This window comes from Danio aesculapii, chromosome 17 (assembly GCF_903798145.1).
Source record: "Danio aesculapii chromosome 17, fDanAes4.1, whole genome shotgun sequence".
NCBI lineage: Eukaryota > Metazoa > Chordata > Actinopteri > Cypriniformes > Danionidae > Danio > Danio aesculapii.
In genome coordinates, this window is record NC_079451.1 from 42661752 (window position 1) to 42680957 (window position 19206).

Below are 19206 nucleotides of genomic sequence, written 5' to 3' on the forward strand. Positions count from 1 at the left end.
TTTTGCGAGCCCTTTTACTCACTCTGGAAGAGTACAGTTCTTGAAGTGTAGGAAGGGTTGTGCCAGTGATTCGTTCAGCAGTCCGGACTATTCGCTGTAGTCTACGGAGGTCGGTTTTGGCAGCTGAGCCGAACCAGACGGTGATTGAAGTGCAGAGGATGGATTGGATGACAGCTGAGTAGAACTGTACGAGTAGCTCCTGTGGCAGGTTGAACTTCCTCAGCTGACGAAGGAAGTACAGTCTCTGCTGGGTCTTTCTTCACAATAGAGTCTATTTGAATGTCCCACTTCAGATCCTGAGAGATGGTGGTGCCCAGGAACCTGAATGACTCTACTGCAGCCACAGTGCTGTTCATGATGGTGAGTGGGGGGAGTGCAGGGGGGTTTCTCCTGAAGTCCACTATCATCTCCACTGTTTTGAGCGTGTTCAGCTCCAGGTTGTTGTATCTGCACCATAACGCCAGCCGCTCCACCTCCTGTCTGTATGCAGACTCGTCACCGTTCTGGATGAGGCCGATAACAGTAGTGTCGTCTGCAAACTTAATGAGTTTGATGGAGGGGTCTTTTGCACGATGGAGGGGTCTTTTGATATTTTCATCTAAAATATCTTCATGTGTGTTTAGAAGCACGATTGAAACGAAATGATTATGAGTAATTAGTTACAGAGTTTTTATTTTTGCGTGACAAAACAAACCCTTTTAAGTAAGTCAAACATGTTTGAATTGACACAAGGTTGAATAATGATGATAGATTATTAATTTTAGGTCGAGCTATCCCTTTCATTATAACATTTCAGCCTTCAGAAAGTCACAGTGTTGCATGCGAGGTCTGACATAGCATAGATCTCGAAATGCAAACATCTGACCTTCCAGTGCAATTGAGAGATAAACACTTTTAATTAATTAGTGGGCACATGTCAGGAGAAGCCGAGAAAGTCATTTGTAAACATAAACCAATATGTCTAACATAAAGCGCCCTCATCAACGATCGTTTCTCTCTGTAACTGATTATTTTGTCAATGAAGTCTACACGCTCCTCACCTTTGCTGAACAAATATTTAAATTGAGCCAATATTCACTTTTTCGTTTGATCTTAACTAAAAAAAGCCACATCTCGCAGTTTGCTAATTAAACGGAAACACGTCATATATGACACGCAATTAGGCAGCCAATTTTTTCCGTTTAATAAGGCGATGATAATGCATGTAATTGCCGCCCTCGTTTCAATATGATTTGTATGGTTGGGGTTGGAGATGTTTAATCAGCAAATTCCAGCAATATTGATTTGCTTTGTGAACTTTGTCGTGGCTTAGTGTGGGAATGACTGTTTATCGTAACATGCAGGAAAGAATTGATGCGGTTGATGGATAACAGTGGCGCTTTCGGCAGGATTAGAGCTGGTGCCAAGGGCCGTTTTGGAATGCCCAAATCCTCTGTATTTTACCAAACTGTCTCTATGATTTAAGAGTTTGGTGCAGGTCAGGTTGGATTTGTGAATCAAAATTTTGATATATTTGATCAGCAAGTTTAGAGGCTATTGCTCAGTTGAGTTGTTGTTGTTTTTTCTTAGTTCTCTTAGTGTTTATTTGCTTGTTCTTTCCTGCATTTTAATTCATTCATTCATTCATTCATATTACTCATCTATTCTTTCATTGCTTCAGTCAGTCATATACAGTTGCTGGTCATATAATTAGAATATCTTCAGAAAGTTGATTCATTTACCTAATGGAAGTTAAAGGAACCTACTTTTCAAGAAGTGAATGATAATGTAAAGTTCATTCCTGATTTATTTCAAATGTTTATTTCTTTTTATTCTGATGATGAAACTAATTAAAACCCCACATTCAGTGTCTCTGAAAGTTTGAATATTGTGAAAATGTCTTGGACACTCCTGGTCCCACAATCTAATCAGCTCATGAACTCAAGACTCCTGCATAGGCCTTTAAATTGTCTGTCAGTTTAGTTCTGTAGGCTACACAATCATATGGGATTTGACAGTTGTCGAAAAAACGACCACTGACACCTGGCACAAGGAGAGCAAGACACAACAACTCATTGAAAAAAGACTTTCTCTGATGAAAGTCAATTGTGCATTTCCTTTGGACAGCATTCACGCGTGGTCTTTCTTCATAATAATATATTGGAAAATTGACTTACAGGTGATTTCTTTCTGTTTGTCTGCCCAGTCATTGTTAAAATTGCAATAATAATAATAATAATAATAATAATAATAATAATAATATTAATAATAATATTAATAATAATGATAATGTATTTTTATTTATTTATTTTGTTGTAATTTTGTTTTCAAATTTAGCATTTAGCTATTTAGATTTGCTATATTGTTTGTAATGCTTTAGAAATCGGCTCATTGATCATTTTTGCTTGTACATTCATTCGTTCCCTTCATTTTGGTTAATCTGTTCATTCCTTATCTCAATCAGTCATTTATTTATATTACTCATAATTATATATTCATAATAATATGTTGTAAAATTGACTCATATGTCATTTCTTTGTCATTCTGTTTGTTTGTCCAGTCATTGTTAAATTTGCTAGTGGTTTTGAGTGTATTAATAGTAATAATAATATTATTATTAGATTTTTATTCATTCATTTTGTTGTCCTTTTGTTTTTTAATTTGCCATTCAGTCTTTTAGATTTGCTAGTTATTATTTGTAATAATGCTTCAGAAATCAGCTCATTGATCAGTTTTGCTTGTACAGTCATTCATTCCTATATTTTATATTGTTATCTGTTCATTTATTACTTCAGTCAGTCATTTATTTATATTTTCTAGGGATCTTTCTTCATAATAATGCATTTGAAAATTTACTTATGGTTCATTTCTATTTACTTGTGATTTTGAAATATTTATTGGTTAATTTAATAATTGATTTGCATTCATTTGTTAATTTGTTTTATTGTCTGTTCAGTCATTTCCATGTTTGCTAGCGGCTTTTAGTTTAATAAACCCTGGAAATGGGCTCATGGATCATTTTGTTTGTTAGTTTGCCTTCTTTTTAAATATTTTTTTTATTTATTTGGTGCTTGTCTTTTTCTTTGTTTTGTTTATGTAATTTCTAATAATTCTTTGTAATAATGCTTTAGATATTGGCTTATGGAAAATTTTTTGCCTTCTTATTTGTTTATTCATTCGTTCGTTTATATGTAACCATATTTTTGATTGTTTATTTTTTCAGTCAGTAATTATAAATCCATTGGTCTTTGTAATAGAAATATAAATTGGCTTATTTATGTTAGTTTGTTCATTCATTTATTTTTCATTCATTCATTTAGGTTTTGTTTTTTTGTTTGTTCGTCTTTACATTCGTCCGTCCGTTTGTTTGTCCGTCCATTCGTTCGTTTGTTCTTTCATCCATAATTCAGACTTATATAATTGCTAATTATTCCTTGTAATAATGCTTTTGATATTGGCTCATGGACCATTTTTGCTTGTTTATTTGTTTATTCATTCGTTCATTTCTTTGTAACCATATTTTTTATTGATTATTTGTTCAGTCATTCATTTATATTTCCATAATTAATCTTTGTAATATAAATATAAATTAGCTTATTTAATGTTTGTTTGTATATATATTTATTTGTTTATTAAATCATTTATTCAGGTTTTGTTTTGTTTGTTTTGTTTTTTGTTTCTTTGTCCTTTCATTCATCCGTTGGTTTGTCTGTCCATTCATCCGTCCATTCGTTTGTTCGTCCGTCCATCCATTCAATTGTTTGTTTGTTTGTTTGTTCATCCCTCCATTCATTTGTTCGTTCGTTTTCCGTTTATTTGTTTGTCTAATAGTCTGTTCGTCCGTTCATCCGTTCGTCGTTTGTTCGTCATGTCATTCATATTTGCTTGCAATAATTTCTGGATTTCAGTGTTCCCCAATCATTCATTCATTCATTCTTTCATGCTTCATGCTTCATTCATTCATTCATTTCTTCATTGGTTGTGTGCTTGTTCATTTAAATCATTCCTTCATTTCACTTGTTTATATTAGTTGTCTTCGTCTCCACTTGTTCCTTCGTAATTCTGTCATCAGTTGTGCCTTTGAAGGTTTTTGTCCATTCATCGTCCATTCATTTGTGTATTTGTTCATTTGCTTGTTTGATCGTTCATTAGCTCATTCATGCATTCACCAGAGGCCTTCATTTCCAATATGTTTTTTTTAAACATATACAGTATGTCAGCACGCCCGTGGACCTGCCGAGGCCCCGTAGGTCAAACACAGTCATGTTTGTCCTCCTATATGAGGATGTTTTTCGGATGCTTTCTGACATCCATGAGCCTGGTGTAATTGCTTGCGGTTCCCGTACAATGTTGATAAACCAGAGCGTTTCCATGCTGAAATTTCATAAATAAAATGTCTCTGCAGTCTCCAAGAGCCTGGAACTCTGACTTCAGGGTGTTGCTGCTGTTTTTATTGCTCTGGGCGCTCATGCACACACACACACACACATACTCACACACACACACACACACACACACACACACACACACACACACACACACCTCCCCTGGGGAAACTGTCTTCTCAAAATAAGGCTCACTTAGAGTTATTAATACTTATGCCATAGTGTTTCAACTGCAATAACCTCTTTCCCGAGGAGCTTAGCCTTGTTATTGTGCAGCTGGAGCTCTGGAGTGCAATACCAGAATAATAACCTCCCTCCCTCTTTCTTTCGCTCTCTCTCTCTCTCTCTCTCTCTCTCTCTCTCTCTCTCTCTCTCTCTCTCTCTCTCTCTCTCTCTCTCTCTCTCTCTCTCTCTCTCTCTCTCTCTCTCTCTCTCTCTCTCTCTCTCTCTCTCTCTCTCTCTCTCTCTCTCTCAGTGTTAGTGGAGGAAATCTATAAGGCTCAGAGGGAGAGAGACCAGGCTGTGATGGCCAGACTGCGGCTGGCGAACGAGGAGAGGGATGAAGCTTTACTTCGGGCCAAGAAGCTTCAGGAGGCAACGCTGGAGTATGTGCCATTCAAACCTCTTCCAAAGCAGAGCCTTTATTCAGCTTGTCCAACTACATGCTGCTCTAATCATTTCTGTCTTCTCAAAGGAGCTCCTAACAAAATGAAAATTTGATAATCTGGATTTGCAGCATTTGTTTTTTATTTATGCTTTATTAGGTTTATCTTAGGTCAGAAAATAACACAGTGAATGCAATATAATAATAATAATAATAATAATAATAATAATAATAATAATAATAATAATAATAATAATAATAATAATAAATTGTATTTAAAGTGCGCTTTTCTCAGACTCAAAGCGCTACAAGGCATACAAGGTAAACAGTAACAAAGCAGAACAATAAAAACAGTAAAAAAAAAAAAAACGGCTAAAAACAATAAAATATGAACAATTCAATACAATTAGATAATAAATTAACAAAAATAATCAATAATAATCAAGTTAAAAGCAATGGTAAAAAGGTGAGTCTTGAGAAGTTTCTTAAAACAGAAGCAGCTTTCCTGATGCTGATGGGTAGGCCATAGGTGCAGTGTAGGAAAAAGCACGACCACCTGTAGTCTTTAGTTTACAGCATGGCTGATACAGCAAAAGTCCAGACGAAGAAGGAAAACTGCGAAGATTGTCATGGATGTGAGAACAGGTTTGTATTTGTTTTGATATTTATTATTTTAATTTTGACAAAATCCACAATAAATGGATTGGAATATCTAACTTTAATTGCAAAAGGTATGGACATTTCACTTTATTATCCATCCGTTCAAGCAACAAACGTGTCAGAACCAACGACCAAAATATACGCACCTACAGGAGGCATGGCAACAAACCCCACCTCTAAACCCAACCATCATTGGGGCATAAACAAATCGTACTGAAGTGTACGAATGAGATCGTACGAATTCATACGAATTAGCCACAGAATCAAAATGTTAGGAATCAATGTTAGATAACATTTTTTATGCCGTTAGATGCCATGAAAATCACACACTGATGCATTTTCCCAAACAAGAAATTATCAGGAAAATTTAATTATACACAAAGTATATGAATAATAATAAGGTAAATTATCACATATAAAAATAAAAGCATACATAGAGAAAATAAGATAATAATAATAATTATAATAATAATAAAACAATAGAATAAAAATAAAGAAATAAAAAATAAAGAAATTATACAGAGAAAAGGAAAAAAAACATATGGGTGTCTTAAAATTTTAGAAAAGGGCTTAGACTTTCTGGAACTGTTCTGGCTTTTGGTTTATTGTGAACCGAATCTTTTCCATTCTAAGAGCATGTAAAAAAAAGTAACCCATTGCCGATAGTAAGGGGGAGCTGCTGACTTGATTTGCTGGATTTAAAGTTGTGCCATTGTACTCTATTTACTCAGGCTGTTGTTTTTTTTTTTTAAATATAATTTAATCTGAGAAATTAGTCATATCTAAATTGTCACTTTTGACTTAAAGTTTTAGTTATCAAAATCTGTTATTAAATTACCTCACTGTTTCAACCCTCCTTCGCTCATCTCCAGAACACAAGGTATTTTAGATGAAATCCTGGAGCTCCCTCATCCTCCAAAGACAGCAAATGTCATGAGATGTTTAAAGTCCAGAAAAAACCCCAGTCAAAACAGTTCATGTGGCTTCAGTGGTTCAACTGTAATCATGCGAGGTTTTGGTCTTGTGAATGGGTCACGTTGTTTATTGAAGCCCTGGCCAGTTTTAAAGCACATTAAGGTTGATTGATATAACTGAAAGGTCTTGTTTGTTGATATTTTATATTCTATATATTCCTTTTATGTCTACATATTCACTCTTTAAAAGTATAGATTATACTCTCACTACTCTTTAAAGAATAGTCAAATTATAATGTCCATATACCAAGTACTATAAATAAAATATAAAATATATTTTAGTCCGTATAACTCAAATAAAAGAGCAAGATAATAAAACATAGCCACGGAGTACTGTTTTGAGATTAAATTCTTAATGCGTGACTATGATATCTATACTCTGAGAAATGCTGGATTGCTTCAGCCTAAATTTGGGTAAAAATAAATCTATTTAAAATAATTTTACAGCTTTAAAGGGATTGTTCACTGAAAAATGAAAATAATCTCATCATTTATTGTCCCTTGTGTGGTTTTAAACATTTTACGTATTTGTTTATTTTGTTGAACACAAAAGAAGATATTTTGAAGAATGCTGGTTGCTGGCACCCATTGACTTGTATATTAGAAAAAAACATTACTAAATAAGTCAGTGGGGGCCAGCAACCAACATTTTTCAAAATATCTTCTTTTGTGTTCAACAGAATAAAGAAACTCAAGGTTGTGAAGAGATGATGCCATAGTTTTTATTTTTGGGTGAACTATCCCTTTAACCCAGTGGCTTGGTTTTTCCACATTTGGGTTGAAACAACTAAGCATTTTTAAAGTTTATTATTTGTTACATACAAAATGTCATATTCAGGACTTTGCAAGTGTTGATTGTTTTGTAAATGTCAAATACCCTCACTGGCCACTTTATTAGGTACACCTAACTAGTACCGGGTTGGACCCCCCTTTTGGCTTTAGAACTGCCCTAATCCTATGTGGCATAGATTCAACAAGATACTGGAAATATTCTTTAGAGATTTTGGTCCATATTGACGTGATAGCATCACACAGCTGCTGCAGATTTGTCAGCTGCACATCCATGATGCGGATCTCCCGTTTCATCACATCCCTAAAGTGCTTTATTGGATTGAGCTCTGGTGACTGTGGAGGCCATTTGAGTACAGTGAACTCATTGTCATGTTCGAGAAACCAATTTGAGATGATTCGTGCGTTATCCTGCTGGAAGTAGCCATCAGAAGATGGGTACACTGTGGTCATAAAGGGAGGGACATGGCCAGTAACAATACTCAGGTAGGCTGTGGCATTGACACAATGCTCAATTGGTACAAATGGGCCCAAAGTGTGCCAAGAAAATAATCCCCCACACCACCACCAGTAACAGCCTGAACCTTTGATAGATCCAAGGCAGGATGGATCCATGCTTTCATGTTGTTGCCACCAAATTCGAACACATCTGAATGTCACAGCAGAAATTGAGACTCCTCAGCAACGTTTTTCTAATCTTCTATTGTCCAATTTTGGTGAGCCTGTGTGAATTGTAGCCTCAGCTTGCTCTTCTTAGCTGACAGGACTGGCACATGGTGTGGTCTTCTGCTGCTGTAGCCTATCCGCCTCAAGGTTGGACGTGTTGTGCATTCAGAGATGCTCTTCTGCAGATCTTGGTTGTAATGAGTGGTTATTCAAGTATTACTGTTGCCTTTCTAACAGCTTAAACCAGTCTGGCCATTCTCCTCTGGCATCAACAAGGCATTTGTGCCCACAGAACTGCTGCTCACTGGATATTTTGACTTTTTCGAACCATTCTCTGCAAACCCTAGAGATGGTTGTGTGTGAAAATCCCTTAGATCAGCAGTTTCTGAAATATTCAGACCAGCCCGTCTGGCACCAACAACCATGCCACGTTCAAAGTCACTTAAATCACCTTTCTTCCCTATTCTGATGCTTGGTTTGAACTGCAGCAGATCGTCTTGACCATGTCTACATGCCTAAATGCATTGAGCTGCTGGCATGGGACTGGCTGATTAAAAATTAGGGTTAACAAGCAGTTGGACAGGTGTACCTAAAAAGTGGTCGTGAGTGTATATTATTGATCTCTAAAATTTGAATCTAGATGAAAGGCTCAAAACAGTTTTGTGTGAACATTATAGCTTACTGCCTAATTGGGGTTGGTAATATGTAATGACATTTCATAAAAATTAACTCAGAATCTTAAAATTCATGATCCAAACGCTTCTGTGAGGTGATAAAATGAAAGGTCTGGTTTCCACGCTTCTCAGTCCAAGTGGTGTTAAAGTTTTCTTCAGTGATTTTAAAGGCAGTGGATTTAAGGGTTTGAGAAGCATGCGAGGTATGCGGTTTTACTCACCGTTGCTTTGTTCTTCTGCTAGAGGACAAGCTGAATGAACAGACAAGGGTTTGAGGGGAAATCCAATATCGACTGGTTTGGAAATATATCAGAGGGGTGTGACATTTCTGAAGAGTCCCCACATCCTAGTACTGAGCTGTCAGTCAGAAGTTCCACTGTATAGGAAATCAATCCAGCGCTTTAGACCTGCAGATATTTACAGCCTCCTGCTGGTCCCAATTAATAAGATCTTCTTCTCTGTATGTTTAACTGGTGCTGTTGTTTAATAATTGGCATTTGAAAAGGAATATTGCCCTGTGGCCTCCAGAGGATGAGAGCATTTATATCTTATTTAAATGAACATATCTCTTTTTTTGAAAATAGGCTCCTTTGATGACTACCCTAGAGGTAAACAGTTGAGTTTTATCATTTTTTTTAATCCATTTAGCCAGTGTTCAGGTCTGGCATGAGCACTTTTAGCTTAGCTTAGCATAAATAATTGAATCGGATTAGACCGTTAGCATTTTTCTCAAAAATGAACAGAGTTTTGAGAATTTTTTTTATTTTAAACTTGACTATTCTGTAGATGCATTGCTGCAGCCATGGTCCAGCAGTAAAGATCCTTGATTATTACGCCAGAATGAGAGTGTAGTTGGCCTAGAAAATAGGAACTTTATTTGTTTTTTTGAGTGAGATGCTAATGGTCTAATCCAATTCAATGATTTATGCTAAGCTAAGCTAAAAGTGTTCCTGCCAGTCTTGGAGATTGGCTGAATGGATTCAAAACTCTACTGTTTAACTGTCTGGGATTAAGTAAAGTGGATTGTACCTTTAAAAGTAGTTGTGATTTAAAAAAATGTCTTGTGTTGACATCAACATCACCCTGGCTAATCTAAAGTTTTATTTACCAATGAGTTTATGTTCTTCTTTATTGCTCGACGCTTTCTTCCAGAGGTATTCGTCACCTTACACCCTGTTTAATATTTTAGTCGGCCTCATGATTTATTGATAGTTACTCAAGTCGCTCAAACGAACCGCAATTATTGAGAGGCATGAAATGCATTTTCAGGAACTCTTCAGAATCTAATTATAAAAGCGCGTCCCTCTGTGATCAGAGGCTCCTGTCTGGCCCCTCTCTCACAAAAAAATGATAATTGATAGCCAAGAGGAATCCCATTATCTTTGGGGGAATATGGACGCACGTGTTCTAAGCCCTTATTTTCAGAGGTCACTCTTGGGTCCATTGTGTGAATGAGTATGTACCTTTATAATGGATGGAGATCCATGTAATGCCTTTGTAAATGAGTGGAGGGGTTGTTGTTTTTTCTGCCTGGTGGCTGAAGGAGGAATTTGATTTGGTCTTAAAGGAGCATCACGCCTGCAAAAGCAGACCGAACAGTATTCTGCAGCTCATGTGTTCATCTTTTTCTCAATCTGCCCAGTTAAACTCTTCCTTGACAATTATACAGTAGGGAGCTTATTAAGAGAGCTTATTTTATATTTTCGGTAATGTTCCAAAGTTTGCTTTCTTTTTTTTTTTAAGATTTGACACGTGAGGTTGCATTAAATATTATTGATAATTTCACATGACAAAAGGGTTTTTAAAACTGATACAAATATGAAATTATTCTTGAACAGCTATTAAGAATATTTCTGGAGGATCTTGTGACATTAGGGACTAGCATAATTCTGAATTTATACCGCAGGAATAATTGTATTTTATAATATATTCAAGTAGAAAACAGCAATTTTAAGTCATAATACATTTTCAGAATTTGCTGTATTTTTTTTACTGGATTTTAGATTTTCTTTTTGTTTAATATTATTTTATATAATAAACTGATTACATAAAATTATTAATAAAAAAAAAAGATAAATGCACACACACTTACACACACGCTGTGTTTTCTCATTTTCACACCAGTTTTTCCACCATCTGTTTTGTTTTCTTTAAAATGCTCCAGCTTTTTAATTCATTTCCATATTTTATAAAAAGTTGACTTTTGGACTCCACTATATACTGTATATATTTGTTACGTGAAATACTATAAATATTTTTCTTTAATATTTTTCTGCTGTACAAAGATGAATGGAAATATGGGTAAAATATTACATGTAGTAAGTCTGTCTGGCCTCTGGGGATGTGCTACACCCTTTAGAATGAAAAAATAACATTTATGTGAATTACTGTTAATATTTTTCTTTAATATTTTTCTGCTGTACAAATGTGAATGGAAATATGGGTAAAATATCACACAAAGTAAGTCTGTCCGGCCTTTGGGAATGTGCTTCACCCTTTAGAATGAGAAAATTACAGTTATGTGAATTATTGTAAATATTTTTCTTTATTATTTGTCTACTGTACAAACATGAATGGAAAATGCATAAAATTTCACATGTAGTAAGTCTGTCTGGCCTCTAGGGACGTGCTACACCCTTTAGAATGATAACATTACAGTTATGTGAATTACTGTACATATTTTTCTTTATTATTCACCTACTGTACAACTGTGAATGGAAATATGCATAAAATATCACACGTAGTAAGTCTGTCTGGCCTCTGGGGATGTGTTACACCCTTTAGAATGAACAAATAACATTTATGTGAATTACTGTTAATATTTTTTCTTTAATATTTTTCTGCTGAACAAATGTGAATGAAACTGTGGGTAAAATATATAAGTCTTGACTTTTGGACTCCACTGTATATATATATATATATATATATATATATATATATATATATATATATATATATATATATATATATATATATATATATATATATATATATATCATACATTTATTGCAAAACCTACAGATCAGGCTTTCAGTGCCGTTGATCTACATTAGCCATGAGCAAATCTTTGTGCCTGTGCATTTGTTATATAGCTCCATATGAAAAAAAAACCCCCTTCAAAATCATAAATATTTCCTGACAGTGTGACCCACGAGTCTCCAGGTATTTGGCTCCGTAATTACTGTTGTCTTTGCCTTTATAAAGATGCTCACGGCAGGTGTGGCACAAAAGGTTCAGGCCTAATCCGTCTCTCCGTTTCCCCACACATATGAACAATTGATCCCAATAGTCATATAAAGTAGTAAACATTAATAACTTAACAATTCGCTGTCAGTTCTGAGCAGAATGGGCATTACAGTGGAATGCCAGCACGAGCGGGCGGCACTTTTAATATCTCCGAGTGTGTCTTCTGCTTTCATACCAAAACCCACAGAATGCAATTACTGGATTTGGGAAGTGATCTCATTTTGCAGAGTGACATAAAGGAAACTCATGGAAGCTCACTACATTTCATTTCTCCATTTTCTCTCTCTCTCTATCTCTATCTCTCTCTAGGCTGGAGAATATTAAACCTGAAGAAAGTGATGTGGTAAGCCTTCCTCACTAGAGAATTTCATCTCTGATTGTTCTGTGTACCCTTTTTGTCTGACCCTCTTAAATGGAAAAAAAAGCCACAGGAAAGGCTTGTCTTGATGCTTAGTGTGGTTTCTTAATTTTTTTTGTTTTTGTTTGTTTTCGGTTTATTTTTATGAACACAAGTGATGCTTTACAAACAGTACAGTATGTAGTGTATCGATGGTGTTTTCTAAGTAATCAGATGTATGATTTTTGCTGCTAGATGATAAAATATACACTGTAAAACCCAACAGTCAACTTTATCAAATGAAATGAGTGTAGTTAACTCAAAATTGACAAAGTTAATTCTACTCATTAAAGAGTTTTGAACCCTGTGTTGATTAAATGAGTAAATGAGTTAATTAAATACCTCATTACTTCAACTTAAATGGAGTAAGTTCACAGTACTTATATAGATTAGTTTTTTACCTTAACAAGTTTGAGCCACCTTAACTTAACATCATTTACAGTACTCGGTTGGTTTGAGTTCTCTTCACTTATTGGGTTTTTACTGTTCAAACTGCTTCATTTACTTAAATGGATTAAGTTCACAGTACTCATTAGAATTAGTTTTTGAACTTAAATGATTTCTTGCGATCAGTTTCCTCAAATGGTTTGACTTACCTCAACTTTTTTTTTGGTTTTACAGTGTAGGAAAAACATATCTTGCATTGACTTACAAATATATCATGTGCAATATGTAGAATATGTACACTGTAAAAAATGCTTGGTTCCACTTAATTCGTTCATGTTGTCCCAACACAAATTATGTTAACTTAATAGTTTTTTCGTACAAATTTAAGCAGATTGAACATAAAACAACTAAATTGTCCCAAACAAAACTGAAGAATTGTGTTGTTTCAACTCACTTTAAGTAAGTAGTTTGAGTATGTGTTTGTGTTTCTTGTTTACAGTGCTCTGTAAAGAAACACGGAGTTTCACAGAAACATTTTTGTTAGGTCAACATGAAGGAATTAAGTAAACTTACTAGTTTTTTTACAAATTTAAGTTGATTGAACATAAAAAATCAAGTTGTCCCCCAAAAATCTCAAGTGTTGTGTTGCTTCAGCTCATTTTAAATAAGTAGTCTGAACAAGCAACATGCATAACTTTTGGCTGTAGTTTCCATTTGCAGAGTGACTCTTTACCAATTTTAACCTACTGCATCATGGTTGATAAGTACATTTTGAAATAAATAAATACTAATAAACAGTTGTACACAATTGTAATATGTCTGCTATTATCTATGGTGGCCGAGAGAGCTTAACTTGCTGCCATTTAAGAAGACACATTATTAAAAAAGCCAGCAAATTAAGAAAAGATCACACGTGCTGCAAATTTTCACAATGCAAACACATTTTTTAAAAAGTGCTGCGTTTTCTCACAACACTTTCAAATAGCACAGAACACAACAGAAATGTTTCAAGGGGAACTTAAAACATAACGGACGTGGCTATTTAGGTTGTGGTTGTTTAGGCTTATAAAATACAAAAGACAAGGGAATCGGGATGTTAAAATAACTAAGCAAAAAAACTCACCTGTCAAAGATCACCTACAACTTCACTGAGCAATAGTCACGGCACGGCACGGCAGCATCCGTCACATTTTAGGGTCCCCTTAAAAGCACGGTAAGCTCTCTCATACACCATAATTATCTTATTGAGAGTTCATATTTTATTAGCAATTAAAATCCCTATTAGTATAATTGGTAAAATGTCCACTTTAACTCTGTCATGGTACAGTATGTGTCAAACTTTACGTTTAGTATGTGACCTAGGACAGCTGATTGATTCAAAAAGCTAATTTTTTGGGCACGCTAAAAAGCGGTAACTGACTTTACTTAAAAAAGTGAGTAAACATGTTGTTTTTAAAGTGATAAGTTGCCTTTACTTTTAATAAGTGAGAGTGAAAATCTGATGCCATAACATTATTATTTAAATGTACCGTGTGCATAATTATAGAAATTTAAGTTATTAAACACTTAAATGGTTTTAAATTACAACAGGTTTGCACACTTGTTTTTAAGTTTACTTGTCTGTTCTTAGATTGCAGATTTTAAAATAGTTGTATCTCTGTTAAATATTGTCATATTAATATTGTCTAACAAATACATTTATTCATCATTGAAAAGCTCATGGGTGGCATGGTGGCTCAGTGGTCAGCATTGTCGCCTCAAAGGAAGAAGGACACTGGTTCGAGTCCAGGCTGGTCCAGTTGGCATTTCAGTGTGGAGTTTGCATGTTCTCCCTGTGTTGACCTGGGTTTCCTCCAGGTGCTCTGGTTTCCCCTACAGTCTAAAGACATGCACTATAGGTGAATTGAATAAACTAAATTGCCGGGTATGGGTGTTTCCCAATACTGGGTTGCAGCTGGAAGGGCATCCACTGCGTAAAACATATGCTGGACTAGTTAGCGGTTCATTCCGCTGTGGCGACTTTAAAAATAGAGACTAATTGAAGAAAAATGAATGAATGAAAAGCTTGTTTATTCAGCTTTAGATGATGTATAAATCTTAGCTTGTAAAAATTTACACTTATGACTGGTGTTGTGGTCCAGCAGTCTAATTTTTAAATGTGGTGTGGGATCCTACCAATGGGATCCTACCACTTCCCAAGCAAATTTTTTGAGCTATAAAATAAAAACAAACTTGATTGAGGAATGTGTGCAGCAGTAAGTAAACTCTAAGCATATTTAGCTTAACCCCTTAACTGGCGAAACGTACTGTACATTTAACTTGCAACAAGGATACTCATCAGAGGCATAAAGCATTACTTTGCTACAGCAATCTACATTGTACACAAGTTTTTAGATTTTTTTTTTTAGAGGCTAAATTCAAATCAAATACCACCAAACATCCCCTACTACTCTAGAATGTTAAGTCTATTCTACAAATATTGTCAAAAGTATTAAAAAAAACATATTTGAGGTTCATATTCCTCAAAACATAGGAGGCGCCCTTGTAAAGGAAACTGGATGTCACCCGATGGTCATGTTTGGTACTGCAGTCTAACAAGATCTTACTGGAAGCTCATTTTATTTTAGGATATTAACTTCAAATTTGGAATATAATTTGTTCAGATATTTTGCTTAGATTTTCTGCCAATTTTAGACTAAAAATGTTGGGTTTTGTTATAAGCAATAAAATATAAATTTATTGTTGTATTATTTTCATAAATATAAAGGCACATAAAATGAGACCAAGCTTAAATTTATGCGTTGAATATGCGTTCAGATATGTGTTCAATGCACCAAAGCATTGAAGATTGGCATTCATGTCGAACATTTTCATGTCTATGTTCAAAAAAACTGTGTGATGCCTAACTACACCCAACCAATGTGATAAAATGTATTTTTCACATGTTAAAATAAGTTTTTATCCTAACCATCTGCAACAGCGATGCGCAAAATTTCAGATTACATTTCAGATCAGTTACACCATAAACTGCTATGACAGTTATCTCCTCAGGTACAGATTATGTGCTTTATTCAGTGTTAAATGCTGCTTATGTGAGTTTGAACACCATTTTACGTCACATTTATTGCCATACTACTGAAAGCAGCAGCAGTTTCACCTTAGATCTTGAAAATAACATAACTAGCAAGTGGTTTGAAATGATCAGTTACTCAGCCCATTTACTTTAATTAATGTTAAATTAGTTTAATATGTAATAATGAGTACAGTGGCTGATATTTAAATGGCTGGTGTTGAAATATTTCTGTTGCGTTTAGTGTAGACAGCCAAATTGCTTGTTGCTGGAATCATGTCAAGTCGCATGTAGTTAGAACATGGTGTATGGGGTTAAATATTGACCTAATTGAACCACTTTAAATCATCATATGAGCCATAATTGTAAATAATTACATTTATGCTGGTGTAAGTTCAGTTTTAGTAAGGTATCTTTGCAAAAATGTATAAATCCGACCCAAGAGTCACAAATGTAAATATGTCTGTATGTTCTCTTCAGGATCTGGAGGAGTTGTTAAACCGGGTGAACAGTGCAGAATCTGCCCTCGCGATTGAACAAAGCGGAGCGGCCATCATTGAACAGATCCAAAGGGCCAGAGAGCGACGTTCCCAGATCACCTCAGAGGAGATGAAAACAGTCATCCAGGAGCGAGACGCTGCTTTAACCAGGGTAAAAACCCACAGCACACACTCAAGGGTCAATCCTAACACACACCCGCCCTAAACGCTCCTCTCACAGTAGTTGTGTACCGAGCCAGAAACCTTTACACCATAGAAAAAAAAAAAATCAAATACGACTCTCTAAATATTGACTATCTCTCCTCCTCCTGCGTTTTTGAACTCCTCTGCAAGACGACTTTGATTATTGGTCTATTAAAGCACATACATCTTGTGTTTATTCACAGATCCTGCACTGATTTAAGAATCAACACACACCAGCCACCTAATTCACATGTCGGGACAAATATTGCAGCGTAACCTCAAATATTTGGTATATGGTTCCTACACACATAATTCAATCAAATGAAAACAAACAAGCAGGTAGCTAAATATTGACATCCAGATATTCGGCTTCATCATAAGAGTTCAAGTGTGGGGCAGTGGATGTATTTGCGGGGATTTCTTTGTTGATAAATGCCGCCTTGTGTTTCATAATTGCGCCTGATTGCACTGTTTGGATGCGGAATTGTATCTAGTGGTCGTTCCCGGTGCTGTTTTTGGGTCAGCGGGTGCTTTATGTTGAAATATTTTTATTAGGTGTTGTGGCACAGGTCATCTAGGCCTTTCTGACTATTTGATTTCTCAGACTTGTGACACTCTGTATTTTAGGCTGGTGTTTTTGTGTACACTGTAAAAAAGGCTAGGTTCCATACAATTCCGTCATGTTGTCCCAACACAAATTAATTACTGTACGTTAAGTTAAAGTTGATTAAACAAAACAAATAAGTTATCCCCCAGAAAATTCAACAATTGTGTTGATTTAGCTCGTTTTAAATAAGTATTATGATCAAGCAGCATTTTTTGAGTGTAGTTTGAATGTATTTTTGTGAAAAATGGCAAATATTGACATTTAGTAGCAAAAGCATCAAAACAAAAAAAGTATTATATTATATTATATTATATTATATTATATTATATTATATTATATTATATTATATTATATTATATTATATTATATTATATTATATTATATTATATTATATTATACTGTATTATATTATATTATATTATATTATATTATATTATATTATATTATATTATATTATACTGTATTATATTATACTGTATTATATTATATTATATTATATTATATTATATTATATTATATTATATTATTCTGTATTGTATTATATGATATTATATTATATTATATTATATTATATTATATTATATTATATTATATTATATTATATTATATTATATTATATTATACTGTATTATATTATATTATATTATATTATATTATTCTGTATTATATTATATTATATTATATTATATTATATTATATTATATTATATTATATTATACTGTATTGTATTATATTATATTATATTATATTATATTATATTATATTATATTATATTATATTATATTATACTGTATTATATTATACTGTATTATATTATATTATATTATATTATATTATATTATATTATATTATACTGTATTGTATTATATGATATTATATTATATTATATTATATTATATTATATTATATTATATTATATTATATTATACTGTATTGTATTATATTATATTATATTATATTATTCTGTATTATATTATATTATATTATATTATATTATATTATATTATATTATATTATATTATATTATATTATATTATATTATATTATATTATATTATAGGGCTGCATTGTGGCACAGTGGGTAGCACATTCGCCTCACAGCAAGAAGGTCGCTGATTCGAGCCTCGACCAGGTGGCACAGGTGAATTGGGTAGGCTAAATTGTCCGTAGTTTATGTGTGTGAATGAGAGTATATGGGTGTTTCCCAGTGATTGGTTGCAGCTGGAAGGGCATCTGCTGCGTAAAACATATGCTGGATAAGTTGTCGGTTCATTCCACTGTGGAGACTCCAGATTGATAAAGGGACTAAGCTGAAAAGAAAATGAATATATTATATTATATTATATTATATTATATTATATTATATTATGTTATGTTATGTTATGTTATGTTGTGTTGTGTTGTGTTGTGTTGTGTTGTGTTGTGTTATATTATATTATATTATATTATATTATATTATATTATATTATATTATATTATATTATGTTTTATACTACAGTTCTTTCTGGTTCTCGAATCTGATTGGCTGATAACCATGAGATATTAAAGTAATATTAGCACTCATACAGTCTCTTCACCATTATGTGTTACTTCACCAACACAAGTGGCAAGACAAGACACTGTGGTAAAAGACAGTGTGGATGTGGATCATTTTCGTTATTATTATAATTGTTTTTATTAATGATATGTTATTATAAACAACAATTGAACGTTTTTGATTAATTGAGACCATATGGTTCATTTTTGCACTATAATTCATACTGTAGAAGTATCACTCAGACTCACTTCTTTATTGAAAGCAGATCATATTCATAAAATAAATCCTGTCCAGCATAAAAGCTCATACAGAAATCCTGCTTCAGGTCAACCAGGCCAACCTGTATCATGCAATTTAAAGGTTTAACTAGGTTAATTAAGCAAATTAGGGTAGTTAGGCAAATCATTGTATAACAGTAGTTTATTCTGTAGACGATAAAAAAAATAGCTTCAGGGAGCTAATAAAATTCACCTATAAATGCTTTTAAAAAAATAAAAACTAGCCAAAATAAAACAAATAAGACTTTATACAAAAGAAAAATATTATAGG

General features: G+C 33.8%; 1 protein-coding gene across 1 annotated transcript in view; it reads left to right on the forward strand.

The window, feature by feature from the left end:
- The window catches only part of mipol1 (mirror-image polydactyly 1), a 137721-nt gene that overhangs the window by 40535 nt on the left and 77980 nt on the right, over positions 1 to 19206 (forward strand). Inside the window, exons 2-4 of the mRNA XM_056476396.1 lie at positions 4840 to 4969; positions 12287 to 12320; positions 16312 to 16482. Coding sequence (XP_056332371.1) covers positions 4840 to 4969; positions 12287 to 12320; positions 16312 to 16482 — 335 coding nt within the window. The remainder of the gene's footprint in view (positions 1 to 4839; positions 4970 to 12286; positions 12321 to 16311; positions 16483 to 19206) is intronic.